Source organism: Schistocerca piceifrons, chromosome X (assembly GCF_021461385.2).
Source record: "Schistocerca piceifrons isolate TAMUIC-IGC-003096 chromosome X, iqSchPice1.1, whole genome shotgun sequence".
In the NCBI taxonomy this organism is placed as follows: Eukaryota; Metazoa; Arthropoda; class Insecta; order Orthoptera; family Acrididae; genus Schistocerca; species Schistocerca piceifrons.
In genome coordinates, this window is record NC_060149.1 from 118,582,160 (window position 1) to 118,594,977 (window position 12,818).

The 12,818-nt window shown below is 38.2% G+C and overlaps 1 protein-coding gene across 2 annotated transcripts in view; it reads right to left on the bottom strand.

Annotated features, from left to right (window-relative positions):
• Window positions 1-1,105: 1,105 nt before the first annotated feature.
• Window positions 1,106-12,818, bottom strand: part of LOC124721134 (microphthalmia-associated transcription factor) — a 378,231-nt gene continuing 366,518 nt past the window's right edge. Inside the window, exon 9 of one of the 2 annotated variants that reach the window (XM_047245947.1) lies at window positions 1,106-4,253. In XM_047245947.1, coding sequence (XP_047101903.1) covers window positions 4,053-4,253 — 201 coding nt within the window. In that variant the 3' untranslated portion in view covers window positions 1,106-4,052. The remainder of the gene's footprint in view (window positions 4,254-12,818) is intronic. The other variant, XM_047245948.1, reaches the window with a different exon arrangement.

Below are 12,818 nucleotides of genomic sequence, written 5' to 3' on the forward strand. Positions count from 1 at the left end.
TCCTACTGCTTTTCTGTCAGTGGTATATTCTACAGCATTAATGGCAGTGCCACCTGTAAAAAAGCCATGCCATATACTGGGCTGCCTTGAAACCATTGCGTGGCCTTTTATATTGTTGTTTTGACCAACTAGTTGTCAGCCCATATGAATGGCCAGAAATGAAACATGGTCGTAGGCACATTTGCTCATGACCTAAGTATACTGCTCAGCACAATACATAAACAGGGGAAAAGAAATCAGCTGTGATGAAGGTTCATAAGCCATGTTTGTACTCGCCTCAAATGAACTAAGGAAAACATGGAAAATGTAAATCAGGATGGCTGGGTGGGTATTAAAACTCTATTCCTCTCAAACATGAGTCCAGCGTCTTACTCAGTGTACCTTATCATTAGATAGCACTACAATTGCTGCTTCACAACTCTGTGTCTCAAACTCTAGTTAATTTATAAGTTCAAGTAGGCTATTGTGCATTTGCCCATGTATGCACGAATAAGAAGAATGCTAGTTCTAAAGATTAGCTACAATGTGTAACTTCTGGTTAATGTGTCCAATATCTCATTTACATAGTGGCTCGTTGTCTTCACTCATCCAATTACCTGTTTGTTATTGAATAGCCATTGGCCTGGTAGGTGGTGTGCAACATTTCTAGTACACACAAATCACAATGCTCCCAAAAAAATAAAGACAAAAAATTAACTATGTAAAATATCAGGTGATCTCACGACTATTATTAGCAGTAAGCAAGTTTCTCAACTTTGAAACAAACCCAGTTTGTTCAGAGAAAGAGCACAATGGTAGACAAACTTGACTTTGGTTCTGTGTCACTGTTTTTGAGCAAGTACAGCAACAATACCTGGGTTACGCACAGCTGATCCAACAGTCTCAATTTACCAGTTTTCTGATACAAAACAGCAGAAGTGTGTAAAACTGCGTGTACAGGCATATCCCAATTTTAGCAACTAAATATTCATTGATTAAAACAAAACTACAGTCATTATTGAAGGAGCTTTATGAAAGAGAATAAAAACATTTTTTCAAAACAGTTATATTTATACAATAATCATTTTAACAGTTCATAAGCTCTTTACTAAATATAATTCAACAAAGAGATTTATGAAGGAATGTACAACTCTCTGTCAAGAGGAAAGTATAATGCAAAATATCAGATAGATGAAAATTTTCAAATGATACCTGCTGAAACAACACCTTCACATCAATACAAAACATAGTCATTTATTGTTGTTATGATAATTATTATTACACAAGAGTATAACAATTAAGAAGACAAATTATTTTCAAACATCTTCCATTATTAAGATATTCTGACTGACTGCTATTACAGGCTGTGGCAGTGTTTACATTCTTTCATAATAAGGACAGTAGGTTTCATAACAAATTTATAAACATAAAATTTTAAAAATAACACACACAAAATTTCATATTTAAAAAATTCTACATTAGTTGTATCAATATGGGCAACACACTTTGAAAGAGCACAAGGAAACAATAGTATGCACTGTTGTCTGTGTGTACTGTAGATTCACTATTAAAATTTTCCAACAGAGACCATTCCCATCTCCCCCCCCCCCCTTCCCCCCAACACATATAAATCACAAACTTTTCCAATTTGTCAAAAGCCGACACAATACATGAACACGGTGATTTTAAGTGCATATCCATAAGTACATAAATGAAATAGTAAAATATAAAGAGAAAGATGTGAAAATGGTATTATCAACAGGTGCGTATGAGACTTTCCATATGCTTGGTGATAACAGATGTAAAAATAAATTAAAACATATACTGGTTTTCAATAATCCCCTCACTATTCCCACAGATAAATGTATTCAGTTCTACAGCGTTATGCACTGTAAAATGATGATAACACTTTTTGTACAGAGATCTTTAGACTAAGTAGCAAATCATTCATGTTAAAGAAAACTAAGTACCTCTGAAAATCATAACTGATGCCCATTTGATTAAAATTAATGCAGAGATTCGTGTCAGAAATTAAATTATTCTTAAAATAAAAATTTTGTTTGAATTCTCTACATTTTGTATGCACTGTTATGTCATGTAACAAATGATATAAATTGTTCAGGACAAAGACACATTACTGATATATATATCAACCCCTCTTTATGTTGTTTATACAATGCATATTAACATATAGACCTAGACAAGATTTGCTTTAGGCACTGCTGGCAGAAATTTCAGTACAGCGATACTAAAATGAGAGATTTTTCACCTTCTCATCACCCACAAGAGATGTAAGCCTAGTGAGACAGGAAATAAAACAGAAAACATTTAAAGCACTTTTCTCAGTCATTGTCCAACATGTTTCACTAGTTTAATCTACTTTTGAAAAGTTGATACTCCATGGAAATAGTGAATCCTCAAGGGAGAATTTAATGAAGTGCAGTCTTGACTTTTGTCTATACTCCATAAAACATGGGGCAAAATAATTCTCCCACAGTTCACTGTAATGTGGGTGAAGACATTTTAAGAGTATTTCCTTGCCACTGAACTTTTATGTGACACACAAAGTTAATCTCTACTGTCAATTGTTGGCATTTTCACTTTCAATAGAAAGAATTTATGGATTAAAATACCTTTATAAAAGTCTGCCTTTGTAACATCTGGACACATATCATCAAGAGAAAGTTCTAACCATGTGCCTACAGGAATGAACATTCCATATTCTCTGAGACAACTTTTTGTATCTAGGCAAACAATGACTGGCTTCCATGGCCCAAAGCAATGTAGTTTCTCAGGTCACAGATGGTAGGCTCAAAATTTTGGCACTTCAGACTTGTATTAAAACTGTACTAAATATCAGCCCAAAACAACAGAAAAAACTGAAGATATTGTACGAACATCTGACACCAAAAACAGTGAAGGAATAATACTTCTACAAATATTTCCCTGTCTCACAATACTGAATCAAAAGTAGCGAGTTACAGAACACAATTTGTGGATGAATGGATGCTCTATCACTCTCAGATCAACCCACTGGTTGAAATGCTGAGTTGTCGTTATACACACTTAACAAGGCATGGAAGAAAAGACTGGCAGGAAATATCGAAACACACAACTGTCAAATGGGAACAGAATACGAATGCCATACACTATTCCTGCCAATGTCACTAATATTTCTCTACTGTCTATGTACCCAAACCACAAAGCCTGAAGACTGCTCCACCTGTACAACTTGTTCCCAGGCACTGACATTTATCAGAACAACAGCATTACTACACAGACAATAGCCTGATATCTGCAATTGTAGCATCATCAAGTCACAAATATCATGTACATTAAAGGCACCTTTTCCCTCCCCTTCCATGTGGTTACATAATCACATTCAGTTACATGAAAGAAGATACAAATAAGAACTTTCCACACTGGTTTATTTCAAAACCATCCCAAAAAGTACCCAGCCTTTTAACATTTGACACTAATTACAACTCGTTTCTATCACAGCCAATTTTTGGAATACTTGAAAGTTGATACAATCAAGTAAAATTATGTTCACTGTTACCTGTCACAGTACAGCATTTGAAACATTATAATTCAGTTACACTGCCCATATGATCTCTTGGGACAGATTATCCATGAAACATAATTACTATGCACAGGTAAGTCCCAGTTCAAAAATAATAAAAGCTTGTAGCATGCAGACTATTACCACAGTCATTCAAATTATGCCAAGGTACAAACATTTAAAGTTGCACATTTTACAAAACTTATATCTTCATGCTGCATAAAAAGTAATAATTTCAAGCAGTCTGTGTACACATTTGTGTGCAAGCATATGAATGTCTTCTCCAAGCCAGTAACTTTCTTTCCCATTCAAAATTCACAGCACTTCAACTGAATGCACACATGATCCCCTTTTATGCAGTAACAGCAATCTGATGGCTAGAAAACTCAGTCCATTATGTATCTTAACTGCTACAGTAAACATTCATAGTAGTGCAACTGTAGTGCAAGAGTAAATATGCTGTTTCTATCATTCGTAAATATGCTGTATTTGCAATTGCAACCATTCACATTCATGCTACCATGTCAACATCATCAACAAATTTTTCACTGGGGTCGTGGTCAAAGTCATCATCCAAAGCATGATGATCCAGAGGACTTGGGATCTGTGGAGATGAAAACATTGGATCACCATTAACAGGGTGGTCATCCTCCATCAGATCTTCAACCTGTGACGCACTTAATGTGGCAGCTTCAGTAAGTACATCAGGAATCTGAAGACAACAAAACATGTAAGAATCAATTTGGTGACAAAATAGATTATCATTTTTATTCAATAAAATATACCCATATTATATACTTTATCAAAATTGGTTAACAAACACATTTTGTTGCTGGAAATTGTAACAAAACTCTTCAATGTCCTCATGGAAGCTGCCATAAATGTCATTAATATATAGGTGCCGACAAACAGGATTATCAAGTAAAGCAGGCCATTTCTATATTACAATAATCAACTTTTAGCAATAACTATGACAACAGACAATGTTGGAGCATTGTAAGTTATCACTATGATCCCAGCCTCTAAAATTGAGAAATACCATTGTCTCTGGGAGAAACAGCTGTGTGTAGTGTGGAACAAGAAGCCATACACATTTCAAGCACTACAGTAAATCTGAATAGCTTAACTTGCTCTAAATCTGTTACACCACAACAGCTTCTGCTTATTGCTGTTATTTTAATTGTTGTGAATGGTATATTACAGCAGAAGAACCACCTGAAAATCACATCATTACTCTCTATTTTATACTAAATACAGCAGAACGTTTCACACAGCTTGCTCAGTTTTATTCCCAATCTGAAGTACGGCAATAGCTTTAGCTGATTATGTGCAGTTATTTTCATACAGAGGTACATCAGGGCAGTATATCCTAAACATAATGCTTTAGAAGCTCAACATTATCACAGAATGACAGCTGTTCCAAACAGCACCCCACATTTACATTCACTTATATTCAGTTTTGAATCTTAGCCTGGTAGAACTGGTACTTTGTAGAATAAATAATGGGTTTGCTGTCATTAAATCAATTAGTCATAGTACAGGTTCCCAACACAAAATATAGTTTTCCATGCACTGCTTCTATTTTGTTACTATGAAGAGAGATGACTAAGTTCATTGTTGTCAGTAAGTTTGATTAGTGAGGTATCTCATCAGAACAGTCAGGGGTGACACACACAAATTCTGTGGCTTAACACTGCATTAAAATAGGACTGCTCCAAGGCAGGTACTAAAATGCCAACTTAACATTTTTGTGAGTGGCTGTTTAGATCACTGTTTAATATTCCTCCATGAACAAAAATGTGGGAATTATGTAACATTTAGAATTGAGCAAACTTCCAACTAGATGAGGCTTTGTTGTTCAAATTTCTTGATCACTTCATCAAAAAATGAAGAGGGGCACTCAGTTGACTGTAAACTCACAGCTCAAATATCACGTTTTTGCTGTTTTTCCCAACTTAAAGCCTCCTTCAGGAGGTGAAGCATGTGGAATTCATATGGACTATATGAAGGGTGTTCAGAAGATGTTAAAAGTCAAATTCACAGACCCTACTACTGGCTGATTCTGCTTTAGGAGCCAATGCACTATCATGCAGAAGCAGAATGTCATGAAGGGGTTATCGGCATTTTTACTGCAATAGGCAGCTGTACATTCAACAACAGCTTGCAGAATTCTACTGCCGTCATCACCCTTCTATCATGAAGAAAATAAATGAGTAATGCAGACTTTGCATCCCATAGGACAGTTGTTAACTTTTGACTGAGACCATTTCCCCCTCTTCTTACAATTCATACTACTTCTCTCCTACTTCCTAAAATAGATTCAAATGGTTCCACTGCAAATATTTTTAAGACATAACAAACAAACAACTATACGCAAGGAATTTTCAAAAAATAGTGTGATTATTTCCGAACTTACACCCACCTCCAATGGACAGTCAGAAACAGCAAAAAATGAGTCACATTTAACAAGTTCTGAACAGCAATAATCTAGTGATTAATAACATTAAACAACAGACAGAACTTGTAAGGCTTTTTTCCAACAGGATCACAAAAACTATACTATTTTTTAGTCTATTCAAACACTTCTGTGGCAGCCACAAATTGTACTCAAGAGTCTTTCGGGAGATCTGAGAATATCACAGAGATATTCATTCAACTGTGGTGGTAGATGCTATAAGAGAGGCATTGTGCATAATAGAGAGGTTTACTGGTAAAATTATGAGAGTGTATGTTCCAAGAAGTTAAACAACATCCATTGCCTGACAAAAAAAGTGAAGCACCCAGAAGAGGAGGGGAAAGTGGAGTGAAACTTCTCGGGCTGAGAGGTTATGTAATGTTATTTTGATAATTACAAAATTGAGTCAAATTTACAAAGAACTTGGCATTATGAGCTCACTTATCAGCATGATGTTGCACCACCTCTGGTGTGGATGCATGCACTCATTCAGTTGGGAAGGATGTCATATAGGCATTTTATCTTCTCCTGAGGCAAACTGGCCCACAACCATTGTAACTGGTCCTTGATATCCTAATTACTAAGATGAACTTTATGTCTGAGCAGCTTCCACATATATTCTATCGAGGATAGATCTGGGGATCTTGCTGGCTGTGTAAGTACCTCAACATCACACAGACATTTAGTAGAGACATGTGTCATGACTGTGTGAGCATTGTCCTGTCGAAAAAATGTCAACACGATACTGTCGTGTGAGCAGTAACATATGAGGACGCAGTACGCCCATGATGCACCATTGAACTGTCAGTTCCCTTAAGTATTACCAGCCTTTACCTGAAGTCTTACTCAATGGCTCTCCACATCATGATGCCGGGTCTTTAAAGTATCTTGAAAATATAAGAAGAATGGGACCTCTCAAGAGATCGCTGTCATACTCGCTGATGATGGACACCTGTGGTAGTGCAAACTGGGATTCATCCCTGAACACAATGAAACACCATTCATCAGCAGTCCACGCTTCCTGGTTACACCACCACTCCAAACACAACCATTTGTATTGCTGTCTTAATGACAGTCTATGCATGGGATGGTAATTCCCTAGTCTGGCGATTGCTAGTATCCAACAAATGGTGCATATGACACAGAATGTTGCAGGGAGTCTATTACATGTTCTCAGAAGGCAGAAACAGATGTGAAGCGATTATAAAGGGTTTGGTGTACAATACAGTGAGCCCCCTTTTGGCAGTCAGGTGTGGTTGGCCAAAACCTTGATGACAAGTATTTCTGCTCCCGCATTCCCAAGTGGACGAAAATTGGGCCACTGTCACATACAAATGCTCCACATATCTGGATACTGCACGGTCAACCAACTGACTGAATGGGGACCGCATAATGAGGCCCCTTTCAAACTCCATAAGGTGATGATAACGCTGTCTCTCACAAGTATGCCACATCTCTGTATTCTTCACAGTGATTGCTCAACATCTGATACTGTTCATGCCCCTTATATACCATACCAGGCGTGGTAACAACACTACACACGTAGGACACTAATGAACTCTGGAGGCCCTTCTATCCATCACAGAGAATTGGAACTCTACACACTTATACACCTGCTGACAGTGTGTATACGTACAATGTTAACATTGATATCTGACCATGTCTTCTTGGTGCTTCGCTATTGTTATCAGGCAGTGTATTACTTTTTCCCACAAATATTTACAAAATGATCATGGCATTAAAATTAGGTAAGTTCAAGATCCCCTTCCTTGAATTTACCAGGAATGGGGGGGGGGGGGGGGGGGGGGAAATTATAGTGGTACACTAAGTTCCCTTCACCACACACAATGCAGTGACTTGCAAAGTCTAGACACAGTTGTAGAAACAATTCATTCCATCGCAACACCTTCATTAGCTTACAACATCTAGAGAAGGAAGTGTTACTCTGCTGGGTACCAGCAGCCACAGAAGCCTGTATGAATTCTTACAATTCCGAATAAAAGTCTCTCTGCAGGTCACAACCTCACTGCAGTATTGTGCATCTCTGGGAGAAGTAGTAGTTGGAAGTGAAGAAAAATAAGCTGCAGTCAATGAAACTAACTACCTGGCCATGATGTAGCTCCTTCGAACCACAGAGGCAAAATGTTCCTAGACAGGTCAATTTTCTTTTATACATTGTTTCCTTCTCTAGTGAGAAGACTGGTCAGTATTTTGTGTTTTTGCAGCATATCTGTAAGTATGTCACATCTTAGGTGAGTGTAAACAGTTTGCTTCTCACTTTGGCTATGAATCTGTCCATTATTTTAGGCGACAAGTCACAAAGTATCAAATGTTTATTTAATTTTCATCCACCTACTCAACTTTTAATGCAGTTTTGCACAGTAGCATATAACTTGTTACTCAAAGTGATTTAACAAATCAGTTACTTTCGTTTGACACAATTTCAAAACCCTTTATAAAAATCTTTATCAGTTTTGACCTACACTAGCCATCACACAACTAAACGAGTAACAAAGAGAAAGAAAAATAAAGTACATTATATTTTGTCAATTATATGTGTAGAGGAATGCATTATCAAAAAGCTACTTTTTGAACCTGTCAAATGAAAGCAACAAATGGTGATCACAATATCTCACAATTCTTACTCACACTGAATAGAGCTCAAAAGTGAAGGCATTATATAGTGTGCATTTTACCCTCATTCCTTGTGAGTGCATATTCATCTAGGTGCAGAGATGGCAAAATTTATAGTATTAATCCTATCACATTACAAAAATTTCTTTTATTTTTGCAATTTCTTATGTATTTTAAAATTTTTCAAACCAAATGTTATTTGAACATTATAAAATACAAAACAATGTGTTATGGAAAAGATTACAAATGTTTTACAGTAAAAGTTTTAGACAGTACAATATTTTACAAGATGTGAGATAGAATCTACAGTATAAATGTATAAGGGAAAAGATTAAGACAGTTTAGCACTTGACGACCAGACAGCACTCATATTCTTGAAACTGCATGATACATGACAGCCACACACTTGGGGGGAAACCACAGGGCTCAGACATTACCAGACAGAGTACCCAAATGAGGAACATACAGACCACAGCAGATATTTCTGTTCAGCAGGTGTAACTAACTCCCTTTAACAGACTTAGAGGACTTGTAGTGGGGATTGAGATGGTTAACTTTAGCAGAAGAACTTATGTCCAGAAACATACAATTTTTCCACCACATCCAAAATACCACAACACCTGTTGTTCTATGACTTCTGCTGCTTGTTGTCTGGGTCCACCAACAAGTAAGGCTTGATGTGTTTACCACTGCCATCAACACAGATACGATACATCTGTACCATGTTCCAGTACACACAGTCATCAATCCCTGATCATCCAGAATCTGCCCCAGCCATAACCTGTGCCAGTAGGGTTTCCTCAGAGGCCATGGCATCTTGTAAATCAAGTATTTCACGTGACTCAACTGGTAGCAGTCTAGCAGTTCTTACTAGGAGAACATGCACGCCAAGCAATCGGGCCATCATGACCCATACACTGCTGCCTAAATCATTGGTCAGACCGCATGTGGAAAATGAAGTGATGCACCACCATGCTGAAACGACATGTTTTGATGCACATGCAGTGGCACAACTTCCAAGAACCCATGTAATATGCTGTCAAGGAATCACAAATATGCAGCACCTGTGAGATGTAGTGGAAGAAGGTATGGCCCAATCACACATCCATTGAGGAACTCTGCCCAAACGCTGAACCAATATCATTCGTGAAATCTGTGGGAGCGCACAGCATGCAAGTTTTTGTCAGCCTACACAGGAATGTTGTGATACTTGATAACACCTGGTTAACTTGATTCTTCTGTGAAAAGGATCTGCTGGGGGAAGTCAGGCTCATCCACACAAAGGTGCAAGAACCACCTGCAGAAGTGGGCTCATGACGCAAAATCCTGTGGCTGCACTGCCTGTACCTTCTGGTGGTGGTATGGGCGTAGCTGCTGCTCATGCAGAACATGCCAGACAGTTTGGTGATCCACATTCAGTCTACCTGCTACACATGTGGTACGTGTCGTTACATCCTCTTCCACTGTGTGGAGTAGTCGCTTCAAACTCCAGTGTGTGGTGCTGCCTGGGAGCTGCACAGTTGGCCCTGCTGGTGATGAATGTATCCGTCTCCGAGGCCCGCTGGTACCTACATGGGACATCAGGTGATCAGTGAATGGTGTTCATATGACGGACGTTCCGAAAGTAAGTTTTGTCATTGTTTTTCATATGGAAACTTTATGGCATCATGAACTATACACCTTGCACTATTTTTCGACATAGTCACCACCAACATTGAGACATTTGTTGTAGTGTGCAATCAGTTTGGAGAAACCACTCTGATAAAACTCAGTGGTGCCATGTAATGCATGGAATTGTCTCATCAACTCTAGCAATATTGCTTTCATTCATGGATGGTGAGGGACACCCACTTCGACCTTCATCCTCCACACTCTGCCTTCCTTCTCTGAACATGCAACACCACCAATCAACCATCTGACAAGACATGACCTCTTCACTGTACACAGGCAGTCTGTAGGTGTTCATCAATGATGGACATATTAGTCCCACAGGCTCATTCATACCAGACAACAGCACACACTTCCACTGGCAACCACACTGTCATATACATGTCCATCTGCCATTGTGATGTGCATTTGTATAACCTCAGACACTGTGGTCTGCTGCTACTCTCTCTTCTTTGGCATTCTGTGCACATGTCATGTGTCCTCCACTGATGCCTCTTCTGTCATTTAACCAGCAACGGGCATTTGTTTTTGTCACCTGGTGTACCATCTTCTCTTCCAGAAACAATGACAAAGTTTACAATCATGGACACGAGTTTGTTTGATATACTTAACCATCTTGGTCCCCACTACAAGTAGTCAATGACTGGAAAGGGAGTTTAGTTACACACTGTGCACTAAAGTAAGTATCTGTGAAGAACTGGTTTTTTCATTAAGGAACTTATCCAGTTCCTCTCATTTCTCAATTTAAATTTCAAACTTTTCAACAACATCCAGTTATCTACTCTTATTTACAGCATGCTGAAATTTAAGATGTTTGTTACTAGCCCAAATATTAAGTCCTTCCTTTTCTGTACGTAGACCCTGTGCAGTTCTCTTGCTGGGATAAGAATGCTCTTCAAATCTGGTGTCAGACAATCTGTGTGTCTAGCAGAAATAATTTTCATCACAGGTCTTGCATGATATTTTATAGATTACATTTTTCTCAAACATTTCTGTTATACACCGAAAATACAACAGATCTGAATTTTGATATTATCTGTTGTTTTAAAGTCAATAGTAATTCTCTTCTTGTAGAACATATAAAGACAGTGGATTAAAATTGTGAAAATAAATAAAACAGGTAATCTCCCTAACAAACAAAATGAGATTTCTCAACAGAAGCTTCCTTTAATATACATGATGAGCTGCAGAGCTGAAATGTTTACTAAGACAAGTATGTGTATCTTTCATCAGCTCTGTCCAGCTGTCTGGTGACATACGAGGCCTATCATCAACCTAGAGGTGTGGTTGTGAGTTAGCACTGTGTCCAGGAATATGCATGCTACCTGATGGTAAATTGCTAATACCTCAGTTGTTTTCACTGTGTGTGTGTGTGTGTGTGTGTGTGTGTGTGTGTGTGTGTGTGGTGGGGGGTGGGGCTAAAAATGTGAAGGGATGCAAAAACTCCACCAGATGAAGACACTTGCAAGGATAGACTATTGTAGAGCGCAGTATCAAATCTGTCTTTGGACAGGAGGCCACACCAACCACATACAAGAGCACTGGAAACATACAAGAACACATCTCTTTTGTCATAGAAATGTTTTACAGTCCAAAGCTTTTATTGTAAAACATCTGATGAGTAACCAAATCTTATGCTACATGGTGAGTAGTAATCTGTCCTTTACCAAATGTAATAGTTGATACTGTAAATGTTGCCAACTCTGTGCCTACACAATGTGCACACTCCCTCAAATAATGGTGGTAAAATGCATACTGTACGACACTCTCACCCTAGTGCTCTAATCAGAGGTGTAGACAGAGTTTGAATTGTCACCTTTAAAAAAAAGGGGGGGGGGGGGATGTCATTAGTCTTGGTACACAGTGAAAACCTCATGCCATACTATGGTAACACACCATTAGAGGAGCCAAAACAATACGGCACAGCCCATCTACACTTTCTCAATAGCCTGTTTTTGTTCCTCTAGCAGCATGCTACAGCAATTCCTGTCCCCCTATTCTCTCTCTCTCTCTCTCTCTCTCTCTCTCTCTCTCTCTCTCTCTCTCTCTCTCTTCTGTTGTGTAGTTTATGTCCATATTCCTTGTGCATGATTGGAATAGGAACAGGCAAACTTAGAAAGAGTTCCTATGAGTTTCTATTACACTTAATATCTGGACCAATTACCTCCCTGAAATAGTGGTGAACTAGGAAATCTTGCTTATCCAATCTGAAAAAAGCGATGGTGACTTTAGTGCAGTGAAACGCACAGCAGCCTACTGAAATCTTGAATCATGCAATGGAATTAAATGCTAAACTGCTTTTGCACTGAGATGGATAGAAACAGCCTGCTCCTATTTCACTCAATACAGAAGTATAATCAGCGAAATGCCTTTAGTTACTGGAAATAGCTCATAAGCACCATTCCATTAAATGTGAGCTTAATAACCCAACTTAACTTCACTAAAATTTCTTTTCTAGTGGGCCCGCAGCATGCATGACATCGAAGACAACATATTTTTATTTTTTGGTACATGTTTCTG